General features: G+C 39.6%; 1 protein-coding gene across 1 annotated transcript in view; it reads right to left on the bottom strand.

Moving 5' to 3' along the window:
- Positions 1 to 23297, bottom strand: part of kita (KIT proto-oncogene, receptor tyrosine kinase a) — an 88246-nt gene that overhangs the window by 7118 nt on the left and 57831 nt on the right. Inside the window, exons 10-19 of the mRNA XM_041790598.1 lie at positions 16135 to 16241; positions 15845 to 15971; positions 15200 to 15304; positions 14776 to 14886; positions 13044 to 13185; positions 12794 to 12885; positions 12554 to 12684; positions 10217 to 10339; positions 2088 to 2199; positions 1905 to 2004 (exon numbers count right to left, since the gene is read on the bottom strand). Of these exons, the coding sequence (XP_041646532.1) occupies positions 1905 to 2004; positions 2088 to 2199; positions 10217 to 10339; positions 12554 to 12684; positions 12794 to 12885; positions 13044 to 13185; positions 14776 to 14886; positions 15200 to 15304; positions 15845 to 15971; positions 16135 to 16241 (1150 nt within the window). The remainder of the gene's footprint in view (positions 1 to 1904; positions 2005 to 2087; positions 2200 to 10216; positions 10340 to 12553; positions 12685 to 12793; positions 12886 to 13043; positions 13186 to 14775; positions 14887 to 15199; positions 15305 to 15844; positions 15972 to 16134; positions 16242 to 23297) is intronic.

The following is a 23297-nucleotide window of genomic DNA, read 5'->3' as shown; positions in this document are numbered from 1 at the left end:
TGCAAAAATGTGTCAAAAAGCTACATTAAATGGCAAAAACTGGGTGAAGTTACAAAAATGGGGAGACGAAGGGCAAAAAAGGAAGAGAGTGAATGACAAACAATGAGTTACAGAGGGCAAAAATGGACAAAAATGGCAAAAACGTGGCAAAAAAATGAGCAAAAATGAACAAAATGGGCAAAAAGTTGGGAAAATGGGCAAAAAGCTGCAAAAGGTGGGAAAAAGTTGGCAAAAATGGGGGAAAAAGTAATGACTAAAGGCAGCTTCACTGGACAAAAAACGTACAAAAAGTGGGAAAAAAATTGCAAAAAGCAGGATAAAAGTGGTAAAAATGGCAAAAAGATTTTTAAAAAAGTGGCAAAAGTGGGATTAAGGCAGTAAAAATGGAAAAAGGGGCCAAAAATTGCAAACAAGGGCAATAAAAATCTATAGACAAAAAATAAAGGTTGACAATTAAAGCCAACTGTATAAGCTTGGGAAACAAGCATATGAAGGTTTTCTGGGGAGATAACACTTCAAATTAAGACAGAAAAGAACCACAAATCATCACAAATGAGCCACATGTGGCTCTAGAGCCTCGCCTTGAGTGTCACTGTTGTAGAGTGTACCCCATCTCTGCTTATAATTACCCTCAACTTACGGAAAAAAAAAAAAAGAACACTGAGACTTCCTTAAATCAGGGGTTCTTTTCAGCCTGTGACCCCAAAATAGAGATGCCAGGGGTCAGGGCCCCAACTGTACCTGAAGGTGGTTGAACACAGCCATGAACAATGAAGATTAGTCGTGTGCAGACAAGGCCGTCCATAAAGTCATAAAGTCACGCTGTGACACCTATACTTATATTCCTTATAATAACTACTCTTATCAAAGCAACAAAAAGCTTTGTTTTAATTTATTGTGTCATAGTATATTCCCATCTTCAGATTGTTAATCCCTTTTCTTAAGCAGATTAAAATGGGGTAATATTGGTGAAATTAAGATAAAAATGGCAAAACTGGGTTAAAGTGGAAAAATGGGCAAAATAAAGGGTAACAAGTGGTTAACAGTGGCAATATTAAGTAGGAAAGGGGTGAAATTAGATTAAAAAGTCATGGAAATAGGTTTAAAGTGACAAATATGGGCAGGAAAGGTGGTGAAATGGGATTTAAAAAGTGGAGAAAATTGGTCTAAACTGGCAAAAATGGGTAAAATGAGGCAGAAACAACAAGGCAGAAAGTGGCAGAAGTGGTTTAACTGGCAAAAAAAGGGCATAACAATTAGTGAATGTGGTTTAAATGGGCAAAAATGGGTGTAAAAAGTGGTGAATAAGGGTCAATCATGGCAATAATGGGTCAACAGAAGCAACAGTAGGTGAAAAGAGGAGACATTGTTTTGAGGTGGCAGAAACGGCCAGAAAATTGGTGGAAAGGGGTAAGAAGTGACAAAAAATGGCTTAAATTCTGATAAATGGGCATAAAAGGAGGTGAAATAGGATTTAAAAGTGGTAAAACTCTGTGCAAATTGTGCAAAATTGATGAAAAGTGGCAAAACTGTGAGGGAAAAGCAGTTAAAAAGTGTCACAAATAAATACTTTCAACATTAGAAGCCAAAGAATGGGAGGGCCCATTCTTGGATATGTCGGTGGCCAAATCTGTTAGCATGCCGGTGTGCAGACTCATTTTTTTACAGATTTTTTAAACATGAATATATGTCAGCATAAATCTCATCAAATGTTATGTTTTATTTTACATTTGACAAATTGTAGGCATATATTTTTTAGAAAAATTGATAAAAAATACACCTTGAAATAATTTAGAGAGTATTCTTATTTTTTTGTAAGGCATCTGGTGACCCCCTCTTCGTGTCTCGTGACCTTCCAGAGGGTCCTGACCCCATGTTGAGAGCCACTGCTTTAAATGACTCACATTTCACTGGGTGCAAACTCTGGAGCGTCCATCCTGTATCCCTCTTTTATCAGCTTGTAGAACTTGGCGTCCACAGGCATGCCGGGGTAGGGACTGTTTCCTACGATAAGCCAGAGATTACAATTACTTTTTGCCAGACAGTCAGACAAACAAAAACAGTCTCTGTGGATGCAGGAGCCATACCTAGTGAGAAGATTTCCCAAAGCAAGATGCCGTAGGACCACACGTCACTCTCAAACGTGTACACACACTCGAAGATGCTTTCTGGAGACATCCACTTCACGGGCAGACGAGCCTGAAAGAAAAGCACTCAGTGAGGAGGTGGAGGGAGTAACTTATCCAGACATGAAACCTTTCCCCAGAGGTGATGTTCTGGGTCAAATCAGTTGATGACTCAGGACTTTTACAGGAACAGAATGTACTAGGTGTCACATCTGATCACACCGTAAGCCTGAGGAGCTGAAAACACACTTCCCACACTAAAACTCTCATAAAAATATAAAAAGACACGTCATTGTGTGTGGAAGCTCATCCGCCATCATATCTCAACAGGTTTGTAATTTTAGAAATATTCCTTTGTTGCTGAACCTCAGTGAATGTTACATTAAATGCACACTACGTTGTGTCCTGAGGCTCTAATGTAAATTCATAATTACAGTTATAAAACAGATAAAACTGATGTAGCCTGGGCCTTGGAAAAGACAGGGAAGGTAAATCAGGTTAAAGGGAGCTACGTCCTTCAGGGAAAACTTCTTCCAATGCACAAAGAAAAAATGTAAGATAAGGTTGTTCTTTCTTGCACCAGCTTGATATTGACCTTTCCTGATGTAATGGAAGAATAAAGGGCGTGAACTTTATGTGATCACTAGATAAGCGCTGGTGCACCACTGCAATAGCTACCAGTGCATAATCCTCCACACTGTTTGGGGCTCTGGGCCAGCAGTGTTGGGCAACTTCAAAAAACACGCAGCGGCTCAAAAAGTGCAAATTTTGCAATAATACTAGGTATGAATACAAGAATGATGTGATGGCATTGATAGCATTCGTGGTAACAGAGTGGTTTATGACTATTTTGATCCATAAAATTGGCTATAAAGTTGAACAGAGATCCAACGGTTTATGGATCTTGATTGCACGGTGATAATCTGAGAAATAATCTCTAAAATCTAAAATATTTGAGGACTGATGAGGGCTATGCTGCGGCACAGGGGTTAGCGCTGTTGCCTCACAGCGAGGAGGTTCCTGGTTCACTTTTAGGTCAGGGCCTTTCTGTGTGGAGTTTACATGTTCTCCCCGTGCATACACGGGTTCTCCCTGGCTATTCCAGCTTTCTCCCACCACCAAAGACGTGCTCGTTTGGTTAATTAGTGGTTGGTTAACTGGTCATATCCATCACAGAATAATAGATTTAATGCAGCAATGCCAGAGAAGTTGAAGGCCATGGGAATTCAGTGTTGGTATTCAAGCCTTGCCACTTTAGTGTAGAGATATCCTCTAGATTCTCTGAGTCTATTGATGATTTTATTGACTGTCAATGGTGAAATCTCCTCATTCCTTCTAACTGTACATTGAGGACCACTGTCAGTTAACTGGTGGACTATTGAATTTCCCTTCAGGGATAAATAAAGTTCTTGTCTTGTATTGTATTGTTTAACCTCACAGTCTTTCACCAGGTGGAGAACATCACATAGTGTTTTACTCAAGACCACACTAGAGCTGAACGATTTGCAAAAACAATCTAATTGCGATTTTTTTCCCCCCAGTATTGCGATTTCGATTCGATATGCGATTATTAAAAAGCTCTAAGCTATAAAGGAGCAGGCAGGGGTGGAGGAGGTGAAGCTTTGCCAGCAGCAGCATGATGCATCAGCATTGATGCAAGCAGGGATTAGTGAGAAGTACATCATATTTACATGACTGTGTTGAGAGAAAGAGCTGCAATTAGCTGTGGGAGCTGGGAGGCGATAATTGGTGTCAGCTGGCTATCAGCCAATCACAGCTAGAGGCATGATTTACGTGAACTTGATATTGCTTTATTGAATGGGGATTATTGTTTTAATGTCACTTGTTTTAACTTTGAAAAATGTACACAAAATGCAAAAAGGACAATTTTGTAAACTATTTAAGAAAAATTACATTTGAATGTTTGCAAAATGTCAATAAAATTTCTGCTGCTGCAAAAAATGAATGTATTAAACTGGTATTTTGACATACTTCAAGTCAAAGCAATATTGCAATATCTGAGGTTTGTAAACTGTAGTATGCTATATTGCAATCTGATCTCATTTGCCCAACCCTAAACCACACTATCAAGGACAAAGACTTGCCCAAGACCATGAGTGCACCGTCAAGACTGAGACTGAGACAAGCTGAGATCAAGACCATAAAAAACAATTTAAAAAAACACGACAAGGTTAAACAGTTAAAGAGCATTCTCTTTAATTTCATTTTTCTTTTTAATAGATTTGAAAGACTAAAAACACGGTGTCTGCAACTCTTTCAAAGCACAACATGCACAAATCTCAAATCTTAACAAATTAGTTTCAACTAACTTCTTGTAAAAAATAAATCCTTGTTTGTATTTAAAAGCCACTGACAAGTCTGGAACGATTTTAAATATCTGAAAATGAGATGTTTGTCTAGATTTTTCAGGTGAATGAGGTCTAAAATCAGTATTCAGAGGTATTTCTGACTAGAAGTAAGATGGACTGATGTCTGAGTTTTTGCAGGTGTGTCTATTTGTTTCTAGAAAGTGCTTCTCCTTATTATCACATAAATGAAGTCGAAGAAGATAAAATAAGATATTCCTTTATTAGTCCCACAAGGGGAAATTCCAAGAACAGCAGATCAGTTCTGGTCTTGACCAGGCCAAATGGAAAGCCAGAGTCCGGCCAGTCCGAGACCGAGACAAGACCAAGACATTCAAAATGTGGTCTTGAGACTAATCTCAAGACCAAGACTTTTCTTGAGTACTACAACACTACCATCATGCCACCATTGACTAAACAACTGAGGCTTTCAGGAGTGGCCCTTTTATACCCAATCATCGTTTTCCAGTTAACCTGTATACTTGTAGAAAATCTTTCAGATTGAACATTAAATATCCTGTCTTTCTGCAGTATTCAGTTGAATGTAGATTCAAAAGTATTTGCAAATCAATGCATTCTGTTTGTTTTTACCACATTTTTCAAAGTGTCCCATCTTTCTTTTTTTTATTTTTCAAAAACGCTCTCAACATGGTTAAAAAAGATCTAAGAAGTAAGCCCATGAAATATGGAAAAAGGACAAAAATGATAATTTTATACCCTAAATAGAAACTAAAATTCAGAACATACGTGATACACTGCTTTTTTTTTTTGCATTGTATTTATTTAGCCAAAATACATTAGAAAAAAGCAAGTGATTAATTTTATTTTGAAATTGTTAGATATTTTGTGAGATTTGTGAAACCTTTTTCTAATCAACATGATCAATAAAGTCCATAGAAACCTTCTGAATAAAACCTGATAAATTTGCAAAAACGCCCTCCAGTGAATTATCAATTGCAAGAAATGCCTGATGTCACACACACACAAATATATATTTATATATACAGTGCTTAACCAATTTATTAGACCACCTGTCATATTTGTCTTAAAGACTGTCCAGCATCATGAAGTGCCGGCTCACTGGGCTAACATTTAACCACTAAAACTCATTTTTCTCTTCAGGAATGCAAGTAAATAACTATAATTTGACATATTAATCAAGAAATAATAATGTGCTTTATTATTTTTTCAGTTTTTTTGTAAATCAGTACATTTGAAAACTCATGAATAACAATAATAATTCTATTTTAGCATTAAAAATATCATTTGGGTTAAAGAGCTTCTACATATTGGTATATTAACCATTGCAGAAACATAAAAAATGATTTTGGTAATTACCAATGCTGTTAATTTAGGGCAGCTGTGGCATAAACCTTACTTTGGTTAGGGTTAGGGTGGTCTGATAAATTTGTTAAGCACTGTATACGTGGAATTATGGCTATTTTTTTTTATTTTGGTGAAAGGTTAGATTAAATCTCAGTTCCTAAACAAGAGAATTTCCTGGCTATTATTTGAAGTATCGGCTTTAAGTGTTAAGCACAGACATTTGAAAATGAACCTGTAAGGACGAACGTAGGACGATGTTTCTGCTAACTTTAACCACATTCTGCTAACCAGTTTCATCTGATCCTGTCTTAAAGGAATAGTGCTAATTTTTAACTGTTTTCTAGACTCTAGACCAGGTGCTCTTATAATCTGCATAATGGAACATCAGTAGAAACGGAGATGAAGCCAGTTACTTATCAAAAGATGTTGAACAAAAACAAGAAAATCCTTCAGTAGCACCTTAGCTAGTACCGAGCTCCATATAAACACTGTAATTTGCTGAACTAAACTAACATTAAAGTTGGGTTTAAGCATTCATGCCAAATGATAAACTCAAACACAACTTTGCTTTTGTTTGTGATCGTTATATCATGAAGATACACCCAGTTTTTGTCGATTTAACAATCACGTAATTGTCAGGAGCATACGCTGCTACATCTTGCAAAACCACACCTGTGAAAGTGAAACGCCACCACAAATGCAACGCTGCAGTGTGGCATCACGAGGTGAAACGTTACTGCCAATATAAATAGCTGGAGAAAACAAAACTTTATTTCCAACTCCAGGCCTGATCCTTGGTAATTAAAGGTGTGACTTAGTTTGCCTGTATTGTTTTCCTATCAAGAAAAGTGTGTGTCAGCAGGGCGGCTCTGCACCAAAATTATCTAAGGCCGTGCAAATGATGCCAGGGCCCCGCCCTTTCCTTTACAGGCATGTTCACAACTTTAACGACATGTTCTTCCAGAGTAAACCTTTTAATTAAAAAAATTATCTAAACTTTAGTCAGCTCATCTCCATGTTTGATGTCTGCAAACAACGCTTAGGTGTTTTTATTAGTTTATACAAGTGTGCAGAGATGACCTCAGCGGGGAGCGTCTGAGGTGATAAATGTGTGTGAAGGAAACTTTCATTACCACGGTTCAAGATTAGATTTAACGCCACAATAATGCGTGACAGAAAGCAAAATCAAGGGTCATGAAGATGTGCATCTTCTAGGAGTGCATGATATTATTGACATGATGAAGGAATAGGAAGATGTTTGCCTAAATGTTGGTACAAGGACACTGGTTAGCTCAGTAAGTAAAGAAGGCTCTCTTATACAGACACCATACAGAGTTCTGAAGGCACAGGTCGCAGCATTGGTTCCTGGTCCCATTACTGTTTGGTGCATATCTTCCCCCACTCTCTAATAGAATTAAACATCATATTTTATCATGTCATTCTTAATCTATCACATTTGAGTGCTGATGAGTGCTAAAATAAACATTTTATCCTCTCATATCAGCACTCAAATGTTGGTCAGAGTGCTCTGGAATGTTCTTAGATCTTCTATGAACAAATCAGAGAAAACTTAGGCGAATGTCTGACTCTTCTTATAAACTGCTTGGGAGGCTTTTAAGAGTGAAGTTCTTCGTGTAAACGGTTGGTAAATGGAGCCCGGGCTTAAAATCTACACAGCTGCACAGAGACTGCACACTGAACACAATGAAAACCATCGCACAGGAAGGAAGTTTAAACCTTTGTTGTCATGGAGACCCTAAACACAGACAGACTAAAGTAACAGTGAGACTTACAGTATATTATGCCTTTGTAATGTTACAGCTTTCACAGTCATACAGTTTCAATAAATCTATTGCTTTTCGTGTTTCTTGCTCTGTTCTGTTTAGTTCTACTTATAGTTGGACTGACAGATGGGACGGGCTGTTTTAAAGGACGATGGCTGCAGTGGGAGTACTGGGGGTGTCAGGTGTGACTGTGACAGATGGTCAACATCATCTGAGGTCATGTTGGAAGTCCCATGAGCAGATTTTTACTCAGGGCCTCAGGAGGTCAGGTAGGAGTTTGTATTTTCATAAAGGTTTCAATGTAGAGAAAGGGTCCAGATTCTAGAACTCATATTCATTTTAACATCATTTTTTCCAACTTTCCATCCATCCAGCAAGTCAACCCAGACACCCTTCTCCTGATCAGATGCTCGAACCGCCTCAACTGGCTCCTTTGGATGCAAAAGGAGTAGCAGCTCTACTCTTAGTTACTATATTACTCACATTATTCCTGTGTTGTGATCAGTGCATGCAAAACTTAGGAAACTGTGCATATTAGCATATATAATAAGGTAAAGTTCAAGTAGCTTCATCCGACCCAAAGACACTAAAGTGCATGCAATAAGCAAACATCCAGTCTATGCACCAAGTCATGAAGGCACGGTCAGTTCAAGTCCATCATTTAACAACAAACTGACCTGTTTTTATGAGCAATGAAACCTCCAGTTAAAACCTCACACCCTGACCAAAGAGAGAACTTCCACACAGCTGCTGAATCACAATGCAGAGCTGTAGCAGAAGTCATGTAAGGTCAATATTTACCCAAAGAAGGAAGTTTAGGGCAGCTGCTCACCTGTGTGCTCTTGTAAAATATCTTTGTCTTTAACTTTAGATATCATATTACTCTCTGGGAATCATTTCTGAACACAAACGGAGCAAAATTTTCTTTCTGGAACTGTCTGTACGGAGGAAGAAAGTGGCGGTTTCAAACCAAGTGCTAAAAATGTAGGTGTTTGATTTGGTTTAGCTTTTTTCTTTTGATATCCAAGAGAGATTTTTCAGTATTATGAAATTTTTGATGCTTTATTTTCTTATGTTGGATGTAAATACAGTTTAAGATGTCTTTATTTTTATGATCAAGGTAAAGAAAACATGTGTCACACTTCCAGACAATTTCACAGACAGCTGTCACTAGGAGTCAGGAACTGTCTGCTGGGGAACAGGGATTTTATTGCCATGGTAACTTTGCCACATGTTGCAAATTTTGCTTATATTGATTTTGATACCGATAGAAACTGCACATATCTCTGCTTATAACCGTAATGCTTTACCTAATGACCAGTGTCGATCAAGGCTACTTTGCGTTTTAGTCAATAATTATATTTGGGAGCCATAAAAGTAACTGAAAGTAAAATAACAGCATTATCCTCCTTAACACTGAAGTCAGTGACTCTGTTCAGTGAGCTGGGTCACCCTGAGAGGATTACAGAGCAAAGCAGGGTCTCCTCAAACGCACACAGTAAGAGCAAAGCACAGAAAAGCCTGATGCTTCTGTAGCTGTGCTAATAAATACCTCTTTGTTTTAACTTCCATGTTTTCAAATGTCAAAATGTGCTCATCAGATCTGTTTTTAACAAAAAAAAAACAAGCCTTCTTTCTGTTTACTCAATGAGAGTAAACAGAAAGAAGGCTTCCAGGGTGGCCACGCCCCTGTTGGTGAAAACAAGCCCTAAGACTGAATGGTGGTAGATCACAACATCTCTGGTCACAGTCTAGTTTGATGGAAAGAGTCTGATCAGTAGTCAACCAAAAACTGGAAATACACTCACACACCGACTAATCGATTGGTACAGATAAAAAACCAAAAACAAATAAATATAAAATTAATAGCTCAATTAAGAGCTCAAGCGCTCTTGGGTTATACAGCAACAAAACAACAAGGAAACATACCAGCAAGTCCACCTCTGAATGGCTCAAGAAAAACAAAGTTAAGGTTTTGGACCGGCCAATCAAAGTCCGGACTTAAATCCAAATGAGATGTTGTGGTGTGACCTTAAACAGGCACTTCATGCTGGAAAACCCTCATATAGGGCTGAGTTAAAACAATTCTGTAAAGAAGAGTGGGCCAAAATTCCTCCACAGCGATGCAAAAGACTCATCACCAGTTATCACAAACGCTTGATTTCAGTTATTGCTGCCAAGGGTGGAACAACCAGTCATTAGGTTCAGTGGGCAGTTACTTTTTCACACAGTGGCAGATAGGTTTGGATTTTTTTTTCCACCCTTAGAAAATTAAATAAGCATTTAGAAACTGCGTTTTGTGTTTACTTGGGTTGTCTTTGTAAAATACAAAAATTGGTTTGATGATCTGAAACATTTAAGTGTGATAAACATGCAAAAAGATCAGGAATTTGAAGGGGGGTAAATACTTTTTCATGACACTGTTCTCATCCTAGGAAGGCCATGCAGGATTAAGGATGTTCATCATTGCGTTTGATTATTTAAAGCCAGGAAACTGAAGGACAAGCTTTCGTTAGAAAAGGTTGGCGTGTTGAAGGTTTGGGCTGTTCTTGACGGCCTCCACTTGACGTATCCTGTATCACCTCTTAAATAACTGCGTTTCATGCAGACTTACGTTGCCTTTGACGACATAGTTGGAGTCCGTGGTGATGTCTCGTGCCAGGCCGAAGTCACAGATCTTTGCCACTCTTCCCTGAGTCAGGAGGATATTCCTGGCAGCCAGGTCTCTGTGGATACACTGTGAAACAAATGCACCGCTGCTTTTAACACTGAATGATACGTGTGATACACAGACAATCAATAATACAGCACAGGTCATGGATAAAGAGCTTTTTTTTCCACACTTGAGTCCGTAACACTCAACCTCTGACACTGATACAGGAGCTCAGCGGCCACGCTATCTCACCTCCACAACTGATAAATATTTCAACGGAGCTCCAACATGCTTTTCAGATCCGCTTACTTACAACATGACCTGTGCTTTGAGTTGGAAAACTCTGAGCCATTTTCTATTGGTGTCAGCATGCCTAGGATAATAACCTTTTTTTATTTTAAAGGTTTAAGACTCCGCGGTCCACATGGATATGGATGGAGCCTTTTTATCCACACTCTGAGTTCGTCTCCTCTATCTTTCTAAACATTGCCTGGATGGACTGAGGGCAGAGTCAGTCCTGCAACTGTAAGGTCAAAGGTCAGCTGCCACAGTCACATGTTCATGTGACCTTGCGCAAGACACTTAACCCCTAGTTTGCTCTAACTGCTCCATCAGTGGTGTGTGAATGGGTATGGATGTGTATGGATGGGATTGGTTAATCCTGATGACCCCTCTGCCATCAGTGAGGAGATGTGGAGCGAATGGGTAGGTGTGACCTGTGGTGTAAGAGTGCTGTGAGTAGAGATGACTAAAAAAAGACCCCTCCTGTTTCCAAAGGGGAAAGTTAACATGCACCTGAAAATCCAAGGACGGCGGTGATAAAATGACTAATGTTGGCTACACTCAACTTTGCCCCAGTGTTAATTTCCACAACAAAAAAATGTTTGTCTATGGCAATGTTACTCAGCGCGTGGCTTTTGAGCCACATGTGGCTGTTTTGTGATGATTTGTGGCTCTTTAATATATATATATATCAATTTATAACATTATTCCCCCAGAAAACCTTGTATTTCCATTGCTCTTATATTTTCCCTATTTTTGCCACTCTTCACTGATTTTTCCTACCTTTTTGCTGCTTGTTGCCCATTTTAGTCACTTTTCATGCATTTTTTGCCAGCTTTTTGCAAGTTTATGACCCTTTTTGCCACCTAAAACTCCATTCTGGTCACCCACTTTTTCGTCCCATTTTTGCCCCTTTTCAGGCAGCTTTGCCACTTTTTGCCACTTTAACCCTTTTTGCCACTTTTCATGACTTAGATTGCGGCTCTTGCAGAGGTTTTTTTTCAACAGTTTGGCTCTTTGGTTGAGCAGAGTTTAGTATTGCTATTCTATGACCTTTTCCCCACAAGAAATACTCGACTAAAGGCCGGCTCAGACTACACGAATTCAGCCAGATTTCAGCCCGACTGCAACGTCGCAGCTCATCGTCAAAACTCAGGCCCGATTCAAAGCGACATGAACCCTATTGTCTAATAACAGGAGAACATTTGCTCATTATCTTTGCATCGTTTACAAGATTAACTACTTTTTATCCCCTTTTATTCCCTAAAACTGATGTGTAAATTTTATTTTATTTTACTTACGTCATCACATGCATACCTATAGTAATAATTTAAAATTTTACCTTACATTTTGCTCTTAAAAAACTCTTTTTTAAAAATTTCATCTCATATTTGACCTTTAAAACTCATGATTTTGAATTTTCCTCATATTTTGACCTTTAAAACTCACAACTTTTTATTTCATATTCTCATATTTCACCTTTTAAATTCACAGTTGTGATTTTTCTCTCATATTTTGTTCTTTTAGATTCATGATTTTGTCTTTCAGTCTCATATTTTGCATTGCATATTATTTTTTCTATTTTATTTTTCTTATAATTTTGTGTTTTGACCTTTTGAACTATTAAGTTTGCCTTTTTACTTCAGATTTTGAGCCTTTAAACTTATCAGTTTGACGTTTTTAAATCCAAAAATCCTTCATCATCAGAGCTAAGTTGTATTTTTACTTCCTATAATTCATCACTGGTGAAAATGAGGTTGACAGTTTTTGGTTAAATGTTGGCCCTGGTCGGCCCTCAGGTTAGATCTCCCCATGGGGACTGAGTCTGACACCCCTGGTCTAGGACAAACACCGTTTCGCCCCTGGTACAGAGGCATTTTATCAGTGGCAGGTTCAGTGGATTTGATTTGCAAAGTCAGGTTAATTTCATCCGTGACCATCAGTGTACCACACTAGGGCACTCAGGGGCGATCATGGGAACTGAAGCATGTTAAAGTTTTAAAGGAAGTTGCTTACATTTTTGGATGCTAAGAACTCCATGCCTTTGGCCACTTGGTACGAGAAGCTGAGGAGGTCTTCAGTGTCCAGAGACAAACCGTCCTCTTCGAACATCTCGCTCTGCGCGTCTGCCTCGACGTAGGGGCCACCTGTGTAGGCGAACAGAGATTCTGGTTGTATTGTGAAGCTGTGTGAGTCTTCAACAGTTTGCTCTGTATTTTAGGACTGAGAAATTTGATGAATGGCTGGCTGGCTTGCCTTTGCGTAGTGAGCGTCTCTTCTCTGAGAAGCCTGCCGGCAGGTTGCCAGCAGCAGAAGGCCTCATGGTCATGTAGCCGTTCAAGCTGTCGCTGTGAGGAGGAAAAAGAGCAGTCTGGTCTGAGCCGAGCACGAGCACACATAGGCACGCTGCTGTCCGAATACAATACTCCTACGCACGTTCTGTGTAGTAAATACTCCTCTCTACTCCATGCAAACTAAAACCAGCTCTAAATTCACAGATCCTCACCCAGCTGTGTCTCTCTGCGGCATGACGTTGCGGTAGTAGTAGTCTTCCTCCATCTTATAGCAAATGAAGGATTCCCTTTTCCTGCGGAGAAAGTTCAGAAGATCTCCAAAGCAGCAGTACTCTGTGATCACCAGTGTCGGCCCTGCAGGCACACACACAAACATTGCAGTTACATAATGATGAAGATTAAAAGCAAGCAAACACGCTTGAGACTTTTTAAATTCAGTTTGAGCCCTAGATCTTTCCATGCACACACATAAATGATTATTCCTAACAGCCAATCACAATGATGCAATTTTGGCTTTTAGAAAACAAAATTATTCTGTTGCTGTTTAAAAAAGGTAGCTAATAAATGTCGACACAAAAGCTACAGTGTTGCACTTTAACCAGACTTATCTGATGCCTTACAAGCACTTAATCAATCTGTTCTGGCTAACACATGGCTGTTTAATAAAAGAAGACTGAAAAGATTTGCTTTTTAACTTTGTAATTAAACAAAATGGCATCTCCAAAGGGTCAAAACTGGGTACTGTTTGATGTAATACATATTTTTTGCCATTCTTATATTTGTTTCAATTGGAAAACTTGGAAAATCTGTCTAAATCAAGACTCTATAGTCCGTGTATCATTCGTTCATTTAGTAATTGAATAACAAATAAATGAAAAATGGCTCATTGTTCACTTTTATGTTTTAAAAACCAAATCAAATAATGAATAAACTGTTCATTTTCTAGTTTATATTTCTGAAACAAAATCAAATAAACAGGAAATGATGCGTCTTTTTGACTTTCGCTGTTTATGTTGGGATCAAAGAATGTAATATGAAAAACAGGTGTAAGCAGTCAATTTGATTGCAGTGTTGATTTGCGTAACCCGGTGCAGGTGTTGTGTGTTGTGTTGAACTCCTCAGCGATGGGCATGTGATTCTCAGGATGCTTTTCTGAGCACAACACCTGCATCAGGTTACACAAATTAATACTGAAATCATACCAAATGCTTACGCCCGTTTTTTCATCACAAATTCATTGATCGCAAAATTAATAGCAAAAGTCAGAAAGACGCACCATTTCTTATTTAAATTCATTTCAGAAATGAAAACAAGAAAATGAACAATTTTTTCATTATTTGTTATTCAATTATCAATCAAATATTAAATGAACAAATTATACACGGATTCCCCATCACAGGAGATTTTAACATCTTATATGTAGGTATGTATAGTATGTTGGAATAACTAATTGCAGCTTTAAATTGGCTAAATATAAAATCTGATGCAAGATGTACTTTAAAAACATATTTATTCATTTAAAAAATGGTCCCAGAGGGAGTTTAACTGTTTCTCCCTTTGGTAGACTCCGATAAAGCGGCTGCAGCTGATGTACCTATGTGAGTTATACTCCGGACTTTAGGAAGCCATTAAGTGAAACACCTCAAATAACAAAAAATGGGTGACCCAAATTACCAAATAATGTAAAACAAAATGTCCGATTCCAGAGTTCATGCACCGATCTGATACCTTTTGGTTTAGCTTTATATTTTGCTTTGTTTAGCCATGCCAACTGTTAGCGCTACATATAAATTATTTATTAAAAATATGGGGGGAAAAAATGTAAATATACTTATAATATAACTTCTCTAGAAATAACCCTCCTCCTTCCTGAAAAAGTCAGTGATCTCTGAAGCTGCTGATCTGACTTGACAGTCTTGTATGATGGAGTAGTAGCTGCCACACCTCCAACAGTGCACGCGCCCAGCAGGTTGACGATATTTATGTGGTTTCCCAAGTAGCTGAGGACTTTGAGCTCGGACATCAGCGCCTCTTTCTCTGTGGCGTGAGCGCTCGCTGTGGGAAAGAAAAAAGATATTGGATCAAGATCAACATGTGCATAACCGTAAGCAGTAAATGAAGCCAAACTATGACAACATGTCCTGATCTGGCATGCATGATCACAAAAAAATAGCTTGTTGCTTGAGGCTAAAAGAAATAAAAAAGTGTTAATTACACGTATTGATTTGGCAGCAGAGCAAAAACCACCGAATACACACAATGCTCTTGAGAGCAGCATGAACACCTGAAGGCAAATGATTTATTATCCTATGATTGCAGATTGGTAAAAATAGCTCTGGAGTGCTTGAGCTGCTTGAAAAGTGCTTACATTTGAGCATCTTCACAGCCACCGTCATGACTGAATCTGCTTTGGAGAGGCCGTACGCAGTTGCCTCAACCACTTTTCCAAATGCACCAGATCCCAGCGTCTTCCCTGAAGACAAGAAGACAGACACAAAACTGTTACTCCCCATCCTGTTTCCCTCCCACTAGCTGGCCCCATGCCAGCGTTCCTAGGACAACACCAGTTTGAGCCCCCGGGCTGTGTACGCAGGCACCAGGACACGCAGGATCCTGTTTAAGGAGGTTTGTCAAAAACAACACCCATAATATGTCAACAAAATCCTGTTTGCAGTGCGGGAGTGGGGTTTCATCATTAATGAGCCGTGGAGCTGGTTAGCCACTGATGACCACAGACATGGCTAAAGCCTTAATGCTGTGTCCACACGCACAGAAAACAGAGAGAGCGTCTGTCAATCAGGGAGAAGTAGCCCCAGGCTGGCAGCGCTGATGTCATGCTGCCTGTTCTGTTTGGCTTTCTAACTGACACAAACCCCCGTTTATCTCCACATCACTCTGCTCCAACGCTGCTCTACACCTCAGTCATGGAAACCTGGGCTTCAGCGCTGCTGCAGAGTGTCAGACTGACAGATTAATGACACCTCAGAGGCCGACGGGAGTGCACGCTGCTTACCAAAGCGTAGGTTGTTTCGAGGAAACTCCCACTGGTGATCGTACGGTAGCTGGGTGGGGTCAATATACACATAGTTGTTTCCATGGATGCCGTCGATAACTTTCCACTGGATCTGGTATTTGGGTTTCTGGCATGAATACAGATAAGAGGATAACAAAACATCATTTACTGTTACAATTTAATTCTGGGGAATTCAATATTCCTTTTTTGACTTGGTCTGACTCAAAATTTGGAAAAAAAAAAAATAAGAGGGTGTGCCTGCATGTCGGTGAAATGCAGAGCTGTCCTACCTGCATGTACTTGTAGAAGAGCATGATAAGGATGAGACAGAGGATGCACACCGCTGACACCGAGCCAATCAGCAGAGGGGTGAAAAGGTCATGTAAATCGCTTCTCTCTGCAGGAACACAAACATTATATTGTGAGGTACAAGAGCAGTGACGTTTAGTAGGTTTATTTTCATGCACAAGGCTGAGTCCAAATAAAAAATCCCTTCAAAGTAAATGTTAGCATGTTAGCCCAGCTGAAACTGCACAAACATTTCTAGAAGTCAGACTCACACATTAGTATCATGTAATTAGGGATCAGTTAACTGGCATGACTTGTATTTATACCCCTCAACTGGAGCCAAACTTGCAGAGGCATTCCGTGCATGCTTCACATTTCACCCCCAGGCAATGACATGGAAATCAAACAGCTTTAAGAGCCTGTGTCTAATGTGATGGTTTTGAGCTGGCAGTGCCTTTAACCATAGTAACAGCGCATTTCTAACAAATGTTTATTGTTGCTAAGATGACAGTGGAATCCATAAAGTTGTTTTTGAATAGCTCCATGAGTTCATTTTTTTTTTTATTCAAGAAAATGAAACAAAAAAACCATTCCAAGTGATGTACATCCTGACTTTTGGAAACAACATAGTTCTGTCATGGCCGAAAAAAGTTCTTTAATGACTGTGGGTTAATAGAGTGTTAGACTTTCTTCAGACTTAAGGCAGCCTTGCACCTAACCAAGCATGCAAAGCAGATGGTTTTTTCAAACTTTGCCCTTTCCCAAACATTTATTATTGAAGGTTTTCCAGATGGGTGTGTGAAACACATCCATCTGGCGTGTCAGGTTAGCACCCAACGACTTTTCCTGCAATTCCAAAGTCAGAGTAAAATCATGGGGTCTTACTAAAGTCGCAGCTTGCTCCAGTTGTCTCAGTCATTCGGTGTAAGGTGGTCATAAGATTGATACTGTCATAAGTCTTTAGCCCGGTTGAATCTAAATTGTTTTTCTCAGTGATGCGAGGGTCGTCCACGACCAATGAGAGCCCATGTTGTGAACATAGATCATTCTAGAGTTGCTGAATGTACCGTCACAACTCTAGAGACTGAAAATTTCTCTGCTCAGAGCTGCTGTCAGATCTCTGCACCTGTGTGTTTGTGTGCCCTGTCTGTCAATTCATTCCAGACTGACATGACAGGTACAGCGGTTAACAAATTTATCAGACCACCCTAACCCTAACCAAAGTAAGGTTTATGCCACAGCTGCCCTTAATCAACAGCATTAGTAATTACCAAAATCATTTTTTATGGTTCTGCAATGATTAATACACCCAAATGATATTTTTAATGCTAAATATAATTATTATTGTTAGCCATGAATTTTCAAATGTACTGATTTACAAAAAAACTGAAAAAATAGTAAAGCACATTAATATTTCTTGATTAAAATGTCAAATTATAGTTATTTACTTGCATTACTGAAGAGAAAAATGAGTTTTAGTGGTTGAATGTTATGCTTGATTCATTTCTGACTTCTCAGAGAAGCCCAGTGAGCCGGCACAAATTTGGGTGAATTCAGTTTGAAATTCCTCATTCCTGATCAAAATGGTAAAACTCACTGAAAATGAGAGTCCGCATTAAAGCACTTCATGATGCTGGATGGTCTCTGAGACAAATATGACAGGTGGTCTACTAAATTTGTTAAGCACTGTACAGTAAACTGTTACTGGGATTTTCAAAGTAAAAGCTTGATCAGTTTGCTTCTATGGTAAGATGAATTGCACTTTCATGGTGCTTTTATTCTGAAGTTTCCAGGATAGTTCCTCTGTTGTTGCAGTAACATGCAAAGTTGCTTTGATGTTCAACTTTCCTTTCGTTTCTACTAGATGTAAATGATTTTAAAACATTGGATTTTAAAAGATATTAATCCAAATGCGATCTCTGGTTGTTTTCACACCTGATAGTCCAGGGTGACTTGGTCCATTTTGGAACAGAAACTGCAACATTGTTGCACTTTCTTTTGGTTTGGTTCGCATCCAGCCTCTGCCCGTTAGGGGTGCGGTGGTCACAAACAAATGGCGACCACCAAGAAAAGGTGTAGAAGAAGACGAAACCAGAAATCCATCTCCTTCTGTGGGTCTTTTTTTACATAAACATTGAAAAACAACAAATTTACACCGTCGTTGGATTTCAGCTTTTGCATTGGGGCATTACGAGAAGCCATCAAGGTGGTGAGCTGTTCAGCATGTTGTTCTTTACATGGGATGAATAAATCAGCACTGACTATGACATGTTGCTATGGCTACACTGACACCAAGTGAGGTACTGACATGTATTTGAATGCATTACATCACATATAGATATCATATATATCATTAAACTTTATGCCACTTCCTGCCTTTGGTTCACATGTTGGTCCCCTTTGCTTTCATACCTCAAACGAACCGCACCAGTTTGTTTGGAAGCAGACCAAGACCCCCTGTGTTCAAGCGGACCAGAATCCGCTTGTTTGGTCTGCAGCAACGAACCGAAAGATCTGGGAAAACAGACCAGAGTTCGTTTAAAGCGGACCAAACAGTTCTGGAGCGAATGCAGCCTCGATCTCATTCTTTATCTTGTTCTCTGCTCAAAAATAGACAATAATTACCAGTTTTTAGGTAGACCAATCAGATTGGTCTGAAATATTATTGGTACTGCTATTTGCTGCCATAACCCATCAGGGAGTTAGAAAATAAGATATCATTATTATTTTGGTTGCTAGTTTGTTTACCATATAGGGGGTTGTCTCAATTTAGCCACAAAAAACACATAAAAAAATTCCTCTTGTCAGAATGTTTGTTTAAAGAATTAGCATGGTGAAACTATGAAGTACAGTCAAGGGCATGCTCCATGTTCAAATGTGAGCCATTTTTCATTTTATTTCTAGAATTTGCTGCGGGCCAATCATAATTGAACTGCAAGCCACATTTGCCCCGTGGGCCATAGTTTGGGCATCCCTGGTGTAGAGCATTAAAGAAGAAAAAAAGACTATTTAATGGGTCTGATTGGCTTCCATTCATTTTTATAAAATGTTTTCTCTCAGAAAGGGGAGGGGCCAGCATCGTTTGGGCAAAGTACCAGGATGGGATGCTCTTATCTGTTGTTTGTAACTGAACTGGGACATATCGCCGCCTAATGCAGCAGAGACACTCATACCATCATTGCTTGTAGTCCAGTGAAATATTGTTAGCGAGCTTTAACCCTGACTCAACTCATATCTGTTTCAGTGGGCTGCCATGTTTACACTCTAAATGACATTGCAGAGGAGCATTAAGGTAAGCCAAGGAGGGCCAAGTCACACTGAAGCCCACTGTGCTCAAACCATCGAAAACTAATCCAATTAAACATGTAAACATGCGGTAAAGTCACTTGTTCTCCTCTCTTTGAGAAATTCTGCATTTTATTTTATGAAATTTCTTCTGATTTTGAAATAACCTTCATTATTTCTGTCACTTCTGCAGCTGTTTGTGTGTAATGATACTATCCTATCCTATCTGTGATGCCTTATTGTTTTGCTCCTCTGTATACCGGGGTGTAATAAGCTCTTTAGAGATAAGAAGCTTTCTCTCCACTTCAAATCAGAGAATGCAGAGTCTGCAGGAACTAATCCCCTGTAAACCTGTCAGTGCTTTCTAAAGCTTCTCTGTGTTTCTGTTCTGCCGCTCACGGACGCCTCCACAGCCTCCCACAGCCCCCCCGGACGCCCCGCACCGCCAGGACTCCCACTGAGCTCCACACACTCTGCCTCCGCCTGCTCTGCTGCTGCGCTGTAGAGCACAGAAATCCTGGGCACGTGGTCCCAGAGGTCTGGCTAAGAACACACTCCTCCTGCAATGATCTCGCCCACATACCCGCTGTAGTCACAGTTAGCCCCCTGATCATGCATTAACCCGGGTCTCCACACTCATGGACTGACAAGTTTCTGTGCAATTCAGCGGACATGTGCAGCAGATGGGGAAGCCGTTATAGCAGGCTGGATTCTGAGTCATAAAGTAAACAATGGACTGAAGCTAATTCCTCTCTGTTAGTGACAACATCTCATCCAGGCGAATCATATCAGAGGTATCTCAGCCTGCTCATGTTTACCTAACAGATCACAGACGACCAAACTGGAGTTGTAAAACCACATTTATGGGTTAATCCTCCACTGAATCATGCTTATCGTAAATATTTTGGGTCCAGGATTAAATCTTCGTGATAACGATGTTTTTTGTTCCTCAGAGCAGAGGGTCACTGGACTTTGAGTTCACGTTAAAATGAAACTAAAAACAAAGCTGAGAACGTTTCCTTATCTGGACAGAGGAGCCATCCCTGTCAGCGTGTCCTCAGGTTTTGTTGACTCTGTTGTGCTTAGTTCTAATCTGAAGGTGAGGACACGCAGAGGATTACATCAAGTTAGAAACAAAACATGAGACTGACAGGCGCCCCCTCCACCGTCACGTGGTGTTTGGACCGACTGACAATCTGCACCCTTCTTTATTTTCAGGAGAACCTGCATCGGCTCCCTGCACCTCTCATGGCCTACTTTTAAGGCCTAGCTTTGTAGCCCTAAATAGTTTGGGATCAGCCTAGATCTCTATAAAACCATTTCCAAAAAAGCTGGGGAATTATGTAAAATGTAGAACAGGGGTCATCAAATCCTTTTGCACAAGGGCCAGCTTTTTCCTAACAGATTCTGTGGGGCCAGACATTGAAATAAACTTTCAATAGACTATCGAATACTAAAATGAACAAAACATCTATAGAAAATCAATATTTGGTGTAGTTAGTTATATTCTTGTAAAAATGTTTCCATCAAAAATTATTGGCACTTACCCTCAACAGCGAGATCAGTCCCTATCACCTATACTGCAGCCAGCCACTAGGGGGCAATTAAGATATTTTAGCCACACATTTCTGGAGCCCTGGTGATGTCTATCACTGATTTGATGCTAATATGCTGTTGGCCACAGAGAAGACTCTCAGACAGGGAAATAGCTCTTTCAAAGAGGCTTGTGTGGAAAATTGATGAGATAAAACACGGCTTGAATCAAGATAAGACTGATACGTTTGCTTTTACCATGCCAAACTAATGAAATACTTTACTTGTGTGCCTTTTGTTTGATAAGTCACTAGGTTGAAGGTTTATTTTTAATGTAAACAATGGCATGCCATATTTTTCCTCCTCAAATTTTCTAGATTTAATAATCCTCTGGGGGCCAGACGGAAAGCTGTGGGGGGCCTGATGTGGCCCCCAGGCCACCAGTTGATGATCACTAATGTATACAAATAAAAGCAAAACACAGGGATCTACAAATAATTTTCAACTTATACCTTAATACAGCACACATTTAAAATATTTATGTTTTTGAGGAAAAATGAACATATTCTGAATTTGATGCCAACAATATGTTCAAAAAAGTTGGGACAGTAACAAGCATAGACTGGAAGATACCAACTCTAATTGGTAATAGATGATAGTAACATTAATGGGTATGGAAGAAGCACCCCTCAAAAGCCTCAACAGGTTCATAGAATCTGGAGAAATCTCTGCAAGTAAAGGGCACAGCTGAAAACCAACACTGAATCCCTGTGACCTCTGACCCCTCAGGCAGTGCTGCATTAGAAACCGACATCATTCTGTGATAGATATTACAAAGCTGGCTCAAGAACACTACTGCATCTATAAATGGAAGTTCAGACTCTGCCATGCAAGCACAAAGCTGTATATCAAGATCTCAACAAGCCCCGCCCACTTCTCTCAGCTTGAGCTCATCTGAAATGGACTGGGCTAAAGTGAAAAAGTGTGTTGTGGACTGATGAGTCAATATTTCAGGCTGTTTTTGGAAATAATGGCTGTCAGGCCTCGCAGGCTAAAGAGGAAAAAGATCCTCCACGTTGTTATTAATGCAAAGTTTAAAAGGCAGCATCTGTGATGATTCAGGGGTGTATTAGTGCCCACTGCATGGGTCACTTGAACATCTGTAAAGGTTCTATTAATACTGAAAGGTCTTGGAGCAAAATTTGCCTCCATTCAGACCTGTTTTTTTTTCCAAGGATGTCCCTGTGTGACAATGCCAAGGCACATTCTGCACCAGTTACAACAGTGTTGCTTCACAGTAAAAGAGGGCGGGGCCTAGACTGACATGCATGCAGTCCAGCAAGATGCATGCATGTCAAGAAAGAATGGGAAACAACAATCAATGTATTCAGTCCCAAGATGTTTACAGGGTGGGATTAAAAGAAAATCTGCTGTAGGACAGTGGTGTGCAGGCTCCTGTCCCAACTTTTTGGAAAATGTTGCAGGCATAAAATTCAGGGATGTCTGTCTATTTCCATAAAACAGTAAGTTTAAACATTAAATATCTTGTCTTTGAGATGCATTGAGCTGAACAAAGGTTGGAAAGGATTTTAAAATGATTGTATATCAGTGTGTATTTTACCACCTCTGTCTACGTGGCTATTTTCAAAGGAGTGGAAGCTGGATCAAAAACAACTGAACCTCAAATACTGGCATACCAAAGGATCTGCTATCACTGTCATTGTTAGCAATTAGCATGCATGCTAATAGGGTCCAGGACGGACACCAGACAAAGCCAGATGTGGGCAGATGTCTGTCTTAGCTGGTAAAGATTTAATCAAAATATTTGTGTCATTTAAAAAAAATGCAGAGCTGATCCTTTAGTTCTCATCAAAGCTAGTCATGCATCCCAAAAAATGGCGCCATCTTTTAAAAGAAAAAGAACACCCTGCAGCGGGTTAAACATCCACCATTAAAAATAGATCCCTGGCAGACTGGGCCTCTAACTTTATCCCTAATACTAAAATATATCCGCCCAAAATAAACAACCTGCGGTCAACACTCAAATTCCCCCTCTATCAAATAACAAACCAAAGAAGAAAAGCTGGCTAGGCACTGAAAAAGCTGCTATGACACTATTTTTAGGATTTATGTTAGAGATTTATAGAGATAAACATCTAAACACAGGAACACCCTGTTTCAAAATTCTTTAGGAAAGACAAAAAGCCCGGTGAAGTTTTAGATGTTATGAAAGAGTATTTTTGCCTCTAGATGAGCACAAAAACACAAAAGAACACCAGTGACATTGCAGAAATTTAAATTGCATGTAAACAATGTTGGTGTCAGATGAAATGATTGATTGCATCCT

The sequence above is a fragment of the Cheilinus undulatus genome, linkage group 7, assembly GCF_018320785.1.
Source record: "Cheilinus undulatus linkage group 7, ASM1832078v1, whole genome shotgun sequence".
NCBI classification, from domain to species: Eukaryota; Metazoa; Chordata; class Actinopteri; order Labriformes; family Labridae; genus Cheilinus; species Cheilinus undulatus.
The sequence above is the reverse complement of the archived record's forward strand: the minus strand, read 5'-3'. Positions and strand labels throughout refer to the sequence as shown.